The 17500-nt window shown below is 42.9% G+C and overlaps 1 protein-coding gene across 1 annotated transcript in view; it reads left to right on the top strand.

Moving 5' to 3' along the window:
• Positions 1-17500, top strand: part of LOC135115840 (glypican-5-like) — a 247395-nt gene that overhangs the window by 201618 nt on the left and 28277 nt on the right. The window contains exon 5 of the mRNA XM_064032844.1: positions 11723-11804. Within this exon, the coding sequence (XP_063888914.1) occupies positions 11723-11804 (82 nt within the window). The remainder of the gene's footprint in view (positions 1-11722; positions 11805-17500) is intronic.

Genomic DNA, 17500 nt, shown 5'->3' with positions numbered 1-17500 from the left:
CCACCACCACCACCACCACCACCAACACCAAGACTACTACTACTTCCCCAGCTGCTAGAATATACAGTTAACCCACCTTCCCTCCCTCTCTCCCATCCACACTGCAACCCTCCCTATCTCTCTCACCCTCTCCCTCTCTCCTTGCTACACTCCCTCGCCGTCTTCTTAACCTAACCGTAGCTCTAAGACGGGTCTCACACAAGCATTCCTCGTGAACTTTTTATCACCACCCGCGTCACTCTCACCACAGCCTCTCTCAGTCGCCTCGAGGTGCTGAAAAAAGCAAAGAAAACAGGAATTCATGGCTCTGAGTGATCGAAAGACAAAGGGAAACGATCCAGTGAAGAAATAAGAAAAAAGTCTCCACTACCTCTTCTCTTGGCCGATGGAATAATAGTGAACGAAAGCTTTTGAGAAACACACCGATAAGGAAAGTGTGTGATTTTTTGTTTTCTTTCTTTTTTTCTCATTCTTTGTTTCGTGAATTCGTGGGTGTGGTTTGGTGTTTTTTTTTTTTTAATTCTTTCGTGTTTTTTCCTTCTTGTTTTTTTCTCTTCTTGTTTTCTTTGTCTTCTTTTTCTTTTCTTCTTCTTCTTCTTCTTCTTCTTCTTCTTCTTCTTCTTCTTCTTCTTCTTCTTCTTCTTCTTCTTCTTCTCTTATCTTCTTTTCTCATTTTCTTTTCTCTCTTCTTCTTCTTCTTATTATTATTATTATTATTATTATTATTATTATTATTATTATTATTCTCTTCTTTTTCTTCTCCTCGTCCTCCTCTTTCGTCTTTTTCTTCCTCTCTTTCTCCTTCTCCTTCTCCTTCTCCTCCTTCTCCTTCTCCTCTTTCTCATCTTTCCAGCACCTGCATTTTCTCATTATAATATCAAAAAAATAAAAAATGAGTCAAAGGCATTATGTATATTAGATAAAATTCCTGAACGTGTATGAATAAAATGTCACAATAACGAACACTAAATAGCCCTCAAGTTATTGTTAATATTATCTATTTGTATATCTGCTTTTAATACACATCGCCTCCCTCTACACACACACACACACACACACACACACACACACACACACACACACACACACACACACACACACACACACACACACACACACACACACACACTAAGCTTCCGTATACACAAGAGTGACTCATTTCATCCCAGTTAGTTTACCTCCCCTTGACTGCTTATTTGTACATCTTTCATTAACCCTTTCACTGCGACACAGACCAATTAGCAGCACCAGAAGCAATGCGTGAAGTCTTTATAAGCATCTACAATAACGTTAGCGATGAAAGAGAATATATTTTGCAATTTCTTCCCAGTTCAAATTTTGGACGTGGCTGTAGAACAAGTAAAGATGTCTCAGAGTGAATGGTAATTAGGGAAAGGTGTACCAAGTGATAACAAACCATTCTGAGATACTTCCTTTCGTTCTACTGCCACGTTTAAATATACTATAGGCAGGTCACTCGGAAGCTCTTTTAATCCATCTTTTTGTTCCTGTAGGTGCTTTTTAAAGATCTTTTACTGTGTCTGTTTGGCTTTGAATCGTCGAATACCGCAGTGAAAGGGTTTAACACTCCCTTTGCAGTCTGGCAGCGTTGCTTTTCTCGTCATGTACTGCTAGTTTTGGTTTTCTTTAATTTCCAGGAAGAACAATGGTCTGTGTTCATTGACTTTGTGATTAATTATTGTTTGATATGTTATTCAGAGTTGTATTACTAATCGATTCTAATATAAACTGTATTAATAAAACACAAAGGAAAAGTAGGGATTATTCTTATTTTACTGTAATATTTTTTTTCTCTTTCTCTTTGTATGTCTTTCTTTTATTTTTTGTTTGTTTGTTTGTTTATTTATTCATCTATTTATTGCTACTTATTTATTATTATTATTTGTACATGTATGTAACCCTTTCTCTCTGTGTGTATTGCTCTCTCTCTCTCTCTCTCTCTCTCTCTCTCTCTCTCTCTCTCTCTCTCTCTCTCTCTCTCTCTCTCTCTCTCTCTCTCTCTCTCTTGCCCAGTCTCATTTTTTAGTCTTAACAACAAAAAGATAAAGATAAACAAAGAACATACTCGTAAGTGCTGCTGCCACCACCACCACCACCATCACCACCACTACCACTACCACACTACCACCACCACCACCACCACCATCACCACCACTACCACCACCACTACCACTACCACACTACCACCACCACCACCATCATCACCACTATCACACTACCACCACCACCACCACTACCACTACCACACTACCACCACCACTACTACTACTACTACTACTACTACTACTACTACTACTACTACTACTACTACTAGAGCTACATTTCATTACTGCGCCTTGACGTGACTCGGAAAACAATGACAGGCTCAGAAGAACAATACGAAGAAATATGGTGTTTGTTTATATATAGAAAAAAGTCTTCAAACATCCATTACAGGGAATGTGTAGGTGATGATTTCCTTCCTTTGTTTACGTAAAGGTTGCGTGCGTGTGTGTGTGCGTGTGTGTGTGTGTGTGTGTGTGTGTGTGTGTGTGTGTGTGTGTGTGTGTGTGTGTGTGTGTGTGTGTTTTCGTCCACGTTAAAGGTCGTCATTCTTGTAAAATGTTTGAGAGAGAGAGAGAGAGAGAGAGAGAGAGAGAGAGAGAGAGAGAGAGAGAGAGAGAGAGAGAGAGAGAGAGACCAACTCGCTAGTTTTATCCAAAGATCAAGAATAAAAATCGTATTTGCATGTATAATGACCACAGCGATGACGAAGATGGAGGAGGAGGAAGAGAAAGAAGAGGGAGAAGAAGAAAAGACGAAGAGGTGGAGGAGGAGGAGACATGGAAGAAGCGTGTTAGAGCGACAGTCTGAAGGCGTTGCGTGAGATGAGGAGAGAGAGAGAGAGAGAGAGAGAGAGAGAGAGAGAGAGAGAGAGAGAGAGAGAGAGAGAGAGAGAGAGAGAGAGAGAGAGGACCTTCCTTCCTTCCTTCCATCTAGTAAATTATGCTTCCCTTCTCCCGTGAAAGGCTCTGAATCAAACCTGTTTACATAACCCGTATTTATTTCCACAAGGTGTTTTCCTCACAGTGATGTAGTGTCTGTTTAGGTCCGCGTGTCCAGTCTTCCCCCTTTACATACTCTCTCTCTCTCTCTCTCTCTCTCTCTCTCTCTCTCTCTCTCTCTCTCTCTCTCTCTCTCTCTCTCTCTCTCTCTCTCTCTCTCATTAAGACTATTCTCCCCCTAATCCATATTCTTCTTCACCCCATATCTCTTCCTTCCCCCCTTTCCCCCCTTTCTTCCTACCCTTCCCTCCTCCCCTTTTCGTTACTCTAAATACCCATCATCCCCTCTTCTTCCCTTCCCTTTACTTTCTTCTCCTTCCTCACCACCTCATTCCTCCTCCCCCAAGTCATCTCCCTCCGTCTCCCTATGATCATGGAGTAACAAGAGGGAGGGGGAGATGGAGAAGGATGAATGCAGTTTGTGATCAATAACTTGTATATTAAAGATAGTCTCCCCTGAAATACCTCCTCCTCCTCCTCCTCCTCCTCCTCCTCCTCCTCCTCCTCCTCCTCCTCCTCCTCTTCCTCCTCCTCCTCCTCCTCCTCCTCCTCCTCCTCCTCCTCTTCTCCGGTTTTTTGGTATCCGTGTTCTACCTCGCACCATCTCTCTCTCTCTCTCTCTCTCTCTCTCTCTCTCTCTCTCTCTCTCTCTCTCTCTCTCTCTCTCTCTCTCTCTCTCTCTCTCCCCATTTTCCTTCTTCTTCTTCTTCTTCTTCTTCTTCTTCTTCTTCTTCTTCTTCTTCTTCTTCTTCTCCCCGAACCTACTCTTCCCCACACACTGAATTCCACATTTTTTTCGTCTCTCTCTCTCTCTCTCTCTCTCTCTCTCTCTCTCTCTCTCTCTCTCTCTCTCTCTCTCTCTCTCTCTCTCTCTCTCTCTCTCTCTCTCTCTCTCTCTCTCTCTCTCTCATTCAGTATCTTTCTGTCTATTTATCTATATGTCTGTCTTCTATCTATCTATCTATCTATCTATCTATCTATCTATCTATCTATCTACCTATCTGTCTGTCTGTCTGTCTGTCTGTCTGTCTGTTTGTTACAGTTTAATGCACTCCCTTCCTCTTCTTCCCTCTTTTTTTTTTATTTTAACACTACTTTTTCCATACGTTTCTCCTCCTCCTCTTCCTCTTCCTTCCTTCTGCCATTGACTTTCACATAGATAAATTTAGAATGAATAAGATTATAACTGAATATGTTTTTTTCTCTCTCTCTTTCCGTGATGTGTGTGTGTGTGTGTGTGTGTGTGTGTGTGTGTGTGTGTGTGTGTGTGTGTGTGTGTGTGTGTGTGTGTGTGTGTGTGTGTATATACGGCAGGCCTGTTTTATCAACCCGAGTGAGCCTTGCCAGCGTAGCAACCAACCCTGGCACATACCACCTCTATTTTTCTCGTCCTCCTCCTCCTCCTCCTCCTCCTCCTCCTCCTCCTCCTCCTCTCGCTATCTCCTCCTCCTCCTCCTCATCACTCATCATTATTATTATCATTGCTGGTGTTATAATTTATTTTAAGTGCATATTGACATCTTTCATCATTATTCTTATAGATTTTCATTATTCTTTTCCCATCAACGCCACCACAACTAGAGAGAGAGAGAGAGAGAGAGAGAGAGAGAGAGAGAGAGAGAGAGAGAGAGAGAATTTCCAAGGGAGGGAGAAAATGTTTTTACTTCATTTAACATATTTATTATCTATATTAACTTTTTTTATGCTTCGAAAGATTACTAGACATCTTCAACAGGGAGAGCGGTACAGCTGTTACGGGAGGGAAGGGGAGAAGGGTAGGGGGAGACGAAGGGCGTGGTTATGAGGGCGGAGGGTACGAGATGAAGGAGGGGCAGATATGGGCAGAGCAGGGCGGGGTGGGGCGGACTGGGCTGTGGGAAGGTGTGGCTGGGAATGGTGACAGGGAGGGGAAGCGGGAAAGGGAAGGCAGTGGGAGGGGAATGAACGCGGGTGATGGGGAGGACACGAGGAGAAGGGGGAGAGTACGAGGAGGAGGAAGAGGTGGTAGTGGTGCTGGTGGAGGAGGAGTAGGAGGAGGAAGAGGAGGAGGTAGACTGGTTGCATGCCTCGCCCAGGGGCACAGAGGTCGTCGCCACACACACACACACACACACACACACACACACACACACACACACACACACACACACACACACACACACACACACACACACACACACACAGACATACACACACACACACACACACATACACTTACACACACACACACACACACACACACACACACACACACACACACACACACACACACACACACACACACACACACACACACTTAACTAGGGTGCTGTCATGATATATAAAAGATGTTTTGCTTCTGTTGGTAACAATCACGAGATGACGCGCGCACACACACACACACACACACACACACACACACACACACACACACACACACACACACACACACACACACACACACACACACACACACGGGCGCGCGCGCGCGCGCACATGAATATTTATCACTAAAGCTGTCATTTTTTTTTTTTTTTTTTTTTAGATTAATGACTCCATAACGTTTCCCAGATTTACACATGACCACCACCACCAAAAGTACTAGTGGTGGTGGTAGTAGTAGTAGTAGTAGTAGTAGTAGTAGTAGTAGTAGTAGTGGTGGTGGTGGTGGTGGTGGTGGTGGTAGTGGTGGTGGTTTCTCTCAGCACACGGTGTCATACTCACATTCGCCTATCTTCACACAGAGTATTCAAAGCACGGTGCACGGTAACACAAACACACACACACTGTGACCTTTACAGCATCTATCACTTTCTCTTCACAGTGCTCCGTTATGAACTCACATAATTGGCGGATTATTTAAAGCAAAACAAAATTCCACGTCATTATAAAATTTCGTCGGTAATGATGTATAAAGTTAAATATAAAGCGTCACACGATCACTTGCCTTCCACGAAACAGGGAAAAAGATAAGTGATGTTAAGTTTCCGTCAAAAGACTCGATTCTAAAAACATGAACTGAGATAGACGCTTCACGAAATAACAACATCTGCATCCTGTTTAGGAAGAAAAACAGTGCCGATGGAGAAGTGATGACACAAAACTCAACAAGAGAAATGATTAAGAAGAAAATGAGATTAGTATAAGGATGATCACAAAAAAAAAAAAATAGTAGCACCAAGAACAACAGCAAGACCAACAGCAACAATAACAACAACAACAACAACAACAACAACAACAACAACAACAGCTACCACAAATTATTGACAAACGAGAGGACAAGAGCAAACACACACTTAAACACACACAACAATAAGTAGAACAACAATACCAGCAAGAGAAGTAGTACACCAAACACTTACAAACTAGCCAGGGAACACAAACCAGTTAGTACTGCCAAAACAAACACTGTCACTAATACACACACACACACACACACACACACACACACACACACACACACACACACACACACACACACACACACACACACACACACACACTAACGAAGAAAGGTCGTGAAATGTTACCCCGTTGAGAAAGTTAATGCGCCACTGACAACACACAAACACTATCCTCTCTCTCTCTCTCTCTCTCTCTCTCTCTCTCTCTCTCTCTCTCTCTCTCTCTCTCTCTCTCTCTCTCTCTCTCTCTCTCTCTCTCTCTCTCTCTCTCTCTCTCTCTCTCTCTCTCAAGCACCACCTATCCATCAGCTCCTTGCCGCTCCTTCTCCCCGGGTTCTCGTTATCGGAGCAATAAATGTCTCGATTAGGCCACTTGTTTGCCGGTGAGTGGGGCCCGTGTGCCGCTGGGAGCCAAGAAGGGACAGGGACGCCGCTTATGTGATCTCAGATGCCACGAGTCACTGCTGCCAATGTTGAGGTTCGGGGGAATGAGAGGAGGGGTAGCAGCAGGGTGGTAGGGTGTCTTATGTCTAGGGTATAGGAAAGGCAAATAAAGACACGTGAAAGAAGGAGAGGGATAATGGTAATGTCAAGGTTGGAGGAAGAAGGAGAGAAGTCAGGGAAAAAGTTAGTGAAAAAAAAAGTAGGGAATCAGGGTGTTTTCTTTCTCGGGTATAGGAAACGCAAGTAAAGACAAGTGAATGAAGGAATGGAGAGGAAAGAAAGCGATAATACTAATGTCAAAGTCGGAGGAAGGAGGAGAGAATAAAGTAACTTATATCTTGGAGGGAATTAGGAAAGTAGTTAACAAAGGGAAGGAGAGAATGAGTGAGGAGAGTAGTGAAGGAAAAACAGATTAAGAAAAGAGACAGATGAAAGGAGAGGAAGAGGAGTTAAGATAAATAGCGGTATTGGAAAGTAGAGCAAGGAAGCGTGAAAGAAGAGGAAAAGGAAAAAAGTTAGTGAAGGAGGGAAAGGAAAGACAGGAAGGAAAAACGAAGGAAGCCGGTGAAGGAGAAAGACAGCGAGGAAAGAGAGGAGTAAGAGGAAGAAGAGGAGATATGGAGAGAAATTAAGAAGATGAATGAGGAAAGGAGACTGGAAGGAGAAGTGGAGGAACTGGGTACGGGAGAGAGACAGTGAGGAAAGGGATAAAGGAGAAGGAGGAGGAGGAGGAGGAGTAAGAAGAGGGGAAGGGAGAAAGGGATGGTTGATGGATTGAGAAATACATTGAATGCAAGCCTGTGACATTCTCCCTGGCACTGATTGGATTGAATTAGAGAGAGAGAGAGAGAGAGAGAGAGAGAGAGAGAGAGAGAGAGAGAGAGAGAGAGAGAGAGGCACATAGACAAAGAGCATCGTGCTGGAAAACACAAGGTGGAGGAAGAAAGAAAAATAGTAGAGAGGAAGAGGCGGAATTATTCAAGTGAAAAGAGAGAGAGAGAGAGAGAGAGAGAGAGAGAGAGAGAGAGAGAGAGAGAGAGAGAGAGAGAGAGAGAGGGAAGGAAAATGGCAGACAGGTGGGAAAGCGAATGAGAGATGGTGGGGAGGTGCAGGTACTCAGGTGAGAGAGAGAGAGAGAGAGAGAGAGAGAGAGAGAGAGAGAGAGAGAGAGAGTACCCTACATCTTGCCAAGTGCAGACAGTATTAATGGTTGAAACGTCATCCCTGTTACCAAGATCAACACACACACACACACACACACACACACACACACACACACACACACACACACACACACACACACACACACACACATGAAGGTTATCCAAGTTTATTTTTGCTTTCCGAGGCGTCTCACTCATCTCCTGCCAAGTTCTACGATAATGAGAGAGAGAGAGAGAGAGAGAGAGAGAGAGAGAGAGAGAGAGAGAGAGAGAGAGAGATAGAGAGAGAGAGAGAGTATTATGATGTAAATTCAACTCTTCTAATCTCAATATCCATCCAATTATCTGTAATTATCCCTTTCTCTCGAATAACAAAAGAAACGCAGATAAAAAGATAGAAATTAATGACAACGTAAATTGAAAACAAATTAAAAAGTTGGATAAAAGAGAGAATTGGGAGAGAAAAAGATTACATTAAAAGAAATTGCGAAACAGAGAGGGAAGGAAGAGAGGAGGAAAGGAAGACTTGAGTGGAGGGAAGGAAGGAAGAATGAGGAAGGAGCTGAAGTGGAAATGGAGGAAAAGATGATCAAATGAAGGAGAGAATAGAAAGACTCCTCCTCCTCCTCCTCCTCCTCCTCCTCCTCCTCCTCCTCCTCCTCCTCCTCCTCCTCCTCCTCCTCCTCCTCCTCCTCCTCCTCCTCTATTTTTCTTTTCTGCTTGGCATGGAGAAAAGAAGAAAAGAGAGAGAGAAAAGTAAAAGACAGACACATCCAAGTTGATTACCTCTCTCTCTCTCTCTCTCTCTCTCTCTCTCTCTCTCTCTCTCTCTCTCTCTCTCTCTCTCTCTCTCTCTCTCTCTCTCTCTCTGCTGCAAGTGATCAAAATACACAAAATAATTAAACGTTTATAGTATTTTGGGTCACCCCTTTGTGTGTGTGTGTGTGTGTGTGTGTGTGTGTGTGTGTGTGTGTGTGTGTGTGTGTGTGTGTGTGTGTGTGTAAAACTCAATTCGAACCGCCTCTAGTAATCCTTCTCCTCTTCCACCTTTTCCCTTTTCTTCTAGCTTCCTCCTCCTCCCTCAAACCTCCTCCTCCTCCTCCTCCTCATCCTTCTCTTCCTTCAAACCTCCTTCCTCTTCCTCTTCCTTCAGACCATCACCACCACCACCATCTCCTCCTCCTCCTTCTCCTCCTTCAAGACAGTGGCACGCGGAGAAAAAGCAAACAAACACGGACTGAACTCTTCTTCCTAGCGATCCAATCCTCCTCCTCCTCCTCCTCCTCCCTTGGCAAGTCAGGATGGCCAAATGAACTCGTTAGTGCCCGGCAAGTGCTTCGAGACTCGCCCCGCCGCCCTATCCGAAGCAGTAATGAATCCCAAGCTGAAATTAAATGAGTTTGGAATTTAATTTTAATTGCGTGCGCAGAAACCTACCCATCGCGTCCCACCTGCACCGTGAAGGGGTTAAATGCTCAGGGGTTGACCTCTTTTCTTTTCTTTCTTTTCCTTTGTTTCTTTTTTTCCCTTTGTTTCGTTTTTGTTTTTTGGAAAGGTGTTACTTTGCTTGTTCTCTCTCTCTCTCTCTCTCTCTCTCTCTCTCTCTCTCTCTCTCTCTCTCTCTCTCTCTCTCTCTCTCTCTCTCTCTCTCTCTCTCTCTGTAGGTTTGTGGGTCGAAAATGTTGAAACCAGTAATTGATTCCTTTTTTTTTTCGTTTAGTTGTTTGTTTCCTTGTTTGTTTATTTATTCGTTTATCTATGTATCCATCTGTTTTCTTGCTTAATTACTTATCACTTTTATGGTGAGACAGACACACAAAGAGAGTCAGACAGGGAATTTCATCACACACACACACACACACACACACACACACACACACACACACACACACACACACACACACACACACACACACACACACACACACACACACACACACACACCTCACAGGCCACACGAGATGGTCTGCAGCCCTCATAACAACAACAAACACAGATAATACAATTCTCTCTCTCTCTCTCTCTCTCTCTCTCTCTCTCTCTCTCTCTCTCTCTCTCTCTCTCTCTCTCTCTCTCTCTCTCTCTCTCTCTCTCAACCCAATTCTCCGCATAACACAGCAGCGAGGTCACCATTCACACTTTATTCTTTCTTTATGTTCCCTGTGATTTATGTACGAGGGAAGGGCAGCGAGGCACCAAGTCAGGCACGAACCCCAAGAGGTAAAGAAGCTCTGACACAGGTGCTGGCGGCTTCAACTCTGGCGTGATTCAAGATTGCATTGCGAGTGTGTGTGTGTGTGTGTGTGTGTGTGTGTGTGTGTGTGTGTGTGTGTTTTTTGAGGTGGGCGTGTTGAGTGATGAGGTTGTAATGTTATGTGTGTAATGTTTGAGGGAGTGGTGTGTGTGTGTGTGTGTGTGTGTGTGTGTGTGTGTGTGTGTGTGTGTGTGTGTGTGTGTGTGTGTGTGTGTGGGAGGAGGAGGCAGACAGACAAACATTGACATTAATAGACGAACGGATGCACACACACACACGCGCACACACAAAAATAGATAAATAAATAAAAATGAAATAAATAAATAAATAAAAAGATCAAGTAAAATTAAATAAAACCACACACAGACAGAGATAAATAAAACCAACCAACCGAACAAGTATAACTACACACACACACACACACACACACACACACACACACACACACACACACACACACACACACACACACACACACACACACACACACACACACACACAAGCACCATGACAGACAAGAATTATAGGAATCACAAAAATAACATCTCACATTTAACCAACATTCCTCCCCTCGCCCTCCTCTCACCCTCCATCGTCCTCCCCTCATCCTTCCTCCCCCAGCCCCGCCACCCGTCTGACCTCTGTGACCTAACGTGACCGCAGTAACCTCCACGTGACCTCAAGTACCCCGGAGCAAGTGGCGCTGCGTGTGGGAGAAGATCAGAGGTTAAAGTTCACGAAAGTTGACCAGTAACCTTAAGTGTAACTGTGAGATGGTGGTAGTGGTGGTGGTAGTTGTTGGAAAAGCAGGTGTTGGAGGGAAAAATGAAAATAATAATAAAAAAAAAATAGTGGGGGAAGATTAAGTTCGTTAAATACATTGGGGAAATGTTGGTGAAATTATACATAAATTATTTCACGTTATGAATCAACTACAATGTTATTAAGGAATTTGTTATATAGTTTGTGGTTATTTATCTTTTTTCATGATGGAATACCCACCCACACACACACACACACACACACACACACACACACACACACACACACACACACACACACACACACACACACACACACACACACACACACACACACACAGGACGATTCAAGAGGAACTGAAGTACCCTTTACTCGCTATTTTGGGAGAGTACGTTGCTGCATCTCTCTCTCTCTCTCTCTCTCTCTCTCTCTCTCTCTCTCTCTCTCTCTCTCTCTCTCTCTCTCTCTCTCTCTCTCTCTCTCTCTCTCTCTCTCTCTCTCTCTCTCTCTCTCTCTTTCCCATCAAAGATCGTGGAGAAGAACCTGTTTGTTGTGTGAACGTGCGTGTGTGTGTGTGTGTGTGTGTGTGTGTGTGTGTGTGCTATCCTCGTGTTTCCTCCTCACTAGTATTTTCCTTCCTCTTTCCCTCAGGTGCGAAAGAACTGCAGCAGCCCAATGTACGTGGAACAAGAAGAAGGAGAGGGACAACCCCAACACGCAGCTCTTCCTGCAGGTAAACACAGAAGGAGTAGGAGGAGGAGGGAGAGGAGGAGAAAGAGGGGGAGGAAGAGGAGAAAGAGAAGGAGGAGAAAGAGGAGGAGGGAGGAAAGTAAGGGGAGATGGTGGTGGTGGTGGTGGTGGTGGTGGTGGAAAAAGTAGCAGAAAGGAGCAGGAGGTGAATGAGAGAATAGAAGAAGAAAGACAGAAAGAAAGAAATAAGAAACATGAGTTAGATTAGGAGGTGAAGGAGAAGAAAAGGAGATGATAATTGAAAAAAAAAAAGAAACAGGTGATGAAAGAGGAAGAGGAGCAGGAGATAGATAAGGAGGCGAAGCAGGGAAAAAGGTACAAGAAAGAAAATCATTACAAATTGCAAGGGATTAGAGGAAAAAACAACAACAACAAGAACAGCAACCGACCTTTAGTTCTTTCAGTGCTGTTTAGGAAATTACTTTAACTCTCTACAGGGAAAAGAGACAAGACAGTAAAGGAGGAGGAGGAGGAGGAGGAGGACACAACATAAGGAAAATCACAAGCCATCAGACCTACACATTGCGGGCCCTATATAAAACATTCCTAATACAACCACGTCTCATCCCTATCAAAAAAAAATTGTCCAATCTTAAATCTCCCTCTTGACTCTGCACTAACAACCTGATCACTGAGTCTATTCCAGTTATCTACCGCCCCGTGTGAGAGCTAATTTCCTGCCGTCTTCTTTTTAATATAACTTTATCAAACTTTCCGCTAGAAGGAGAGGCAAGAGGAGGAGGAAGAGGGGGAGAAGGAGAGGGAGGAGGAAGAGGAGGAGGAGGTGAATGCATAAAGGAGTAAGGAAACGGAAGACTTGAAGTAAAAAGAGAAAGAAGGAAGAGGTAACCCTTTGCTTCGTGGAGAGAGAGAGAGAGAGAGAGAGAGAGAGAGAGAGAGAGAGAGAGAGAGAGAGAGAGAGAGAGAGAGAGAGAGAGAGAGAGAGAGAGAGAGAGAGAGAGAGAGAGAGAGAGAGAGAGAGAGAGAGAATCTTCTGATCAGAGTAAGTTCCTCCATTTACTCTTCAGAGAAAACTTTCGACTTTAACCATCTTCGTTACTCACTTTCTTTTCTTGCACTCTTGACTAACTTTCGCTCTCTCTCTCTCTCTCTCTCTCTCTCTCTCTCTCTCTCTCTCTCTCTCTCTCTCTCTCTCTCTCTCTCTCTCTCTCGATGTATTCCTTTCCTTGTATCTTCCTTGTTTTTCTTTCCATTTTCCTTCTCGCCTCTCTCCCTTTCCCTCCCTCTCCCTCTCACCTCCTCCCTTTCCCTCCCTCTCACCTCCTCTCCCTCCTTGCACTATTCAGCTCCGGATTTTGCTTTTCATATTTTTTTTTTTTCACCACAAAGCTTTTTATGTAACGAGTTTTCGAGACCTTGGCTCTTTCGTGGTTTTTATTTATATTTTCATTTTTATATTGTAATTTTTAATTTTTTTTTTCCTTACGAACCTTCCAGTGTTTTTTTTTATTATTCATTTTATTGTTTCTTTTCTTTCGATTGCTACTCATTTTTTTCTCATTCTCGTTTTTTTTTATTTTTATTATCTGCTTGTTATTCTCTCTCTCTCTCTCTCTCTCTCTCTCTCTCTCTCTCTCTCTCTCTCTCTCTCTCTCTCTCTCTCTCTCTCTCTCTCTCTCTCTCTCATAAACTTATTTTTTTTCCTCTTACAATTGTTTTCCTTTTGTTTTTGGTCCTTTTTTTTCCGCGGTTAGGTTTCTTTTTCCAGCGCTAATCGTTGTTCTTTTGTCTGTTAGTCGTTGCTGTTATTTCCCTTCCTCCCTCCCTCCCTCCACTGATTGTGTGCAGTTCCCTTTGACGGGCTGGAGGGAAGGAAAGAAGTGAAGGGGAGAGGGAAAATAAAGAATGAGGAATGGAAGGGGAGGTGGGGGGAAAGCCTTCTAGCATTCGTGCTTAATTGAAGAAAGTTTTTTTATCTATAATTTTTACCTTTGATCTGACGTGGTCCTAATTCTCTCTCTCTCTCTCTCTCTCTCTCTCTCTCTCTCTCTCTCTCTCTCTCTCTCTCTCTCTCTCTCTCTCTCTCTCTCTCTCTCTCTCTCTCTCTCTCTCTCTCTCTCTCTCTCTCTCCGTTTTTTGTGTTTCGTCCCTGGTCATCCTCTCTCTCTCTCTCTCTCTCTCTCTCTCTCTCTCTCTCTCTCTCTCTCTCTCTCTCTCTCTCTCTCTCTCTCTCTCTCTCTCTCTCTCTCTCCCTCCGGCCATGTCTCCACCTCTCCTTTCATTTCTCTCCTCATTCCTCTCCTTCCCTCTTCAATCCTAGGTCCTTTCAAGTATCTCTCTCTCTCTCTCTCTCTCTCTCTCTCTCTCTCTCTCTCTCTCTCTCTCTCTCTCTCTCTCTCTCTCTCTCTCTCTCTCTCTCTCTCTCTCTCTCTCTCTCTCTCTCTCTCTATTTTCCTTTGCCTTCCTTTCTATCTCCTCCACACACACACACACACACACACACACACACACACACACACACACACACACACACACACACACACACACACACACACACGATAAAGTCTGGAATCTTCCTCATCAGTTTCATGGAGTCTTTAATTTTCTTCCCAGGCCCCGTTTTCTTCAAGGTCGATTCAGAGAGAAACCATTTTATTCTCATCCTTTCTGTATTTTCATTACTCTTTCCATTCTTTAATTTTTATTATTATTATTATTATTATTATTATTATTATTATTATTATTATTATTATTATTATTATTATTATATTAATATTTAATTATTTGATGGTATTTGTTTTGATCTTATTTATTTATTTTATTTATTTGTGTGTGTGTGTGTGTGTGTGTGTGTGTGTGTGTGTGTGTGTGTGTGTGTGTGTGTGTGTGTGGTTCAACCCTTTTTTGGGATGCGCACCAATTGGCAATACTAGAGACACTAAAATAATCTTCAGAAACATCTACATGAAAGAAAAGGCAATTAGAAGAACATTTTTGCAAAGTCAAACCTACAAAATGCTTAGATGTGGCTGTGGAGCTGTGGAGCGTGTGTTGTTAGCAGAGGTGTATGATGTAGCGACGTTTACTCTTTTGCCGCAGTGGTTGCCTTTTGTTAAAATCGTTTGCCTGAGCACTGAATAATTGAAGGTTGATTTTGTCGTTTTTGGAAACAGGACAAACTAAGAGATTTTTTTTTTTTTTTTATTCACCGCACTGTAGAAAAAAATGTTTATGCGGATGCACCGTAAAAAAAAAAGTGTATTTTTCTATTTTCGAGACTAGTGCGTAAAGAATCTTTAAACAGCAAAAAAAAAAAAAATTGAGGAATTGTTCAAACCTTAAAGTACCTGTACGTCACCTTACCTTGCCGAGCCGGGGTGCCTGCCTTGTGACGTCGGCTATCATGGACCTCCGCCTCTCTCTATTATTGGCCATCCTCACTACTCCCGCCATGTTAAGCCTTCCTCCCATGTCCTCCAGCAGGCTATCCATAAATTTACTCCTTTGCCGATCTTTCATTACTATTCTATTTAATTATTTCACATAGGATTGTTGGAATAACTGGTGTCAGAGAATAGCACGCCACAAGTTTACCATACAATTCCAGTAGACGCCAGTGATGGAGCAATTCAAGCCTGTCAGCGTCCTCTGCACCTTTTGTTCAGTATATTCACGCAGAGTCACTCAGATAACAGGTGTCATGAAATGTGGTGCAAATCTACATCTTTTCGAAAGACACAATTGACGAAAGAAGTGGTGATTGGGCAATTTAAACCTTTAAGTTCCTGATTCTGTTCCCTTTCTTCAATAAGTTCACTTTGGGCCACTCAAACAGCAGGTGTCATGGTCAGCAGCAGTCAGATGGCTTTGCTGCACTACACTCCACACCTTGAGATTCGTGACAGGACAAAGGCACGTATCCTGAAACGCTTTGCTGTTTCACCATGACTATTTTCAAAAGCCACAGAGATGATGAGCCGAATTCATAAGAGTGTTCCTCCTCTTACTAATGTAGAAATGTTAGTCTGTTACTAGAACCATAAAAACATTCTTAAAAAATCCGTGCAACTTCAACTAGAGCCTTTTGAAAGTAATGGAGGTGCGGGTCAAAAGTGTGTCAGAATATGGGCCATACAAGGCTAACACTCTGAGTCTGGCCACTCCTGAAACCCGGAGCTTTCCCGCACCAGACTGACGAGGCACGTTGATCTACAGCTGTCCTTATGTGATCAAGGACAATAGGAAAACTGCCCCCATTATTCCCTAACTTTGCATGCAGGACGTGGCCATGGCAGGTGCACTCACACGAGAAGGATCTGTTGTTGCCTCGGTAAAAATAGTCACCGTTTTTTGTATTCAGTTCGCGTACACTCTGCTCTCACACCTGGGTTAATTAAAAGCATGTTATTTTACAGGTGCACTCAGGTGAATGGAAAAGATTTGTTCTCTCCTCTGTAAAAAAGGGAAGCAGAGGCATTTTCCTTAGTATTCATTTCACTTCTTCTTTTACACTGGCATTGTATTTCATTCAAGTAAAAGCACGTTAAATTACAAGTGTTTTCAGGTGAATCGGAAGATTTATAATCACCAGTAAAAATTAAAGAGATTCCTTAATGTTCACATGTCTTCGTGTTTACACAGCTATTAAGCCTGAGTTAATTAAAAGATTTTGTTTTACAAGTGCACTTAGTTCAATAGAAACATTTGTTCTCACCTCTGTAAGAGTGAAAGAGAGCCACTCTCCTCAGTATTCACATAGCTTCGTGTATACACTGCTATTACACCGGAGATAATTAAACCCATGTCATTTTACAGGAGTTCTGAGGTGAATAAAAATAAGTTTTCACCTCTGTAAAAAGTGAAGGGAGTGACCACTCTCTGTACTATATCAGCTCGCTTCATACATCACGTCATCACACCTGGGCTGATATTACCTGAGTTTATTAAGAAAAACGCCTTGTATTACAGGTGTGTTCAGGTGAATAGAATGATTTGCTGTCGTCTCAGTAAAAGTGAGAGTCACCTTCCTAGATATTTGTACTACATGCATACATTTATCTAACCCTGTGACTGCTAATGCCACAGGGACGTCTTTTAAGTAACTATTGAACTCCTAGTGATCAAAAACATCACTACAAGCTTTAAAAGATTTTAACTATTTCGTCACTAACTGTCAGGGGCGTCTTTAGCAGCTGTGCTCAGAATTTGCCACACAACATTATATCAACATGGAGGAAAATCCAGAGCAGGGAGGTTAATACACCGCTGCTAATTAAATCACAGGTATACTCCAGTGAGAGGGAAGAGAAGTTGCCACCTCAGTAAATGTCAGAAAGTCACCGTCGATAGTGTTCACAGTATTTCAGCTTTTTCTTACACAAAAGGAACTTAAATGAAGAACAAACATCAGCTGATCTGTCGACCCTTACACGGCTGTCAGTGAAAAGCTACACTAATCTAAAGTAAAGTTTGTAAGATAGTAAAGCAAATAATTGTAAAAAGAATTGTAAGAAAGTAAAGTATTCATTCACTGCAGTTATATATAAGAAGAAATATGTTATACTGCCTCTCTCATCTTTACATTACATCAGACGGGACTCTCTCTCCGCACTTGTACGAGAAAAATAAATTGGGTGTTGCCAGTGGAGGCTTTGAAATGTTGACTTTGGCGCTGCGATGCGAAAGGAGACCCAGATTGACTCTCCTGCAGAAGTGACT

This window comes from Scylla paramamosain, chromosome 30, assembly GCF_035594125.1.
Source record: "Scylla paramamosain isolate STU-SP2022 chromosome 30, ASM3559412v1, whole genome shotgun sequence".
Lineage (NCBI taxonomy): Eukaryota > Metazoa > Arthropoda > Malacostraca > Decapoda > Portunidae > Scylla > Scylla paramamosain.
This window is presented reverse-complemented; position numbering and strand designations above follow the sequence as displayed.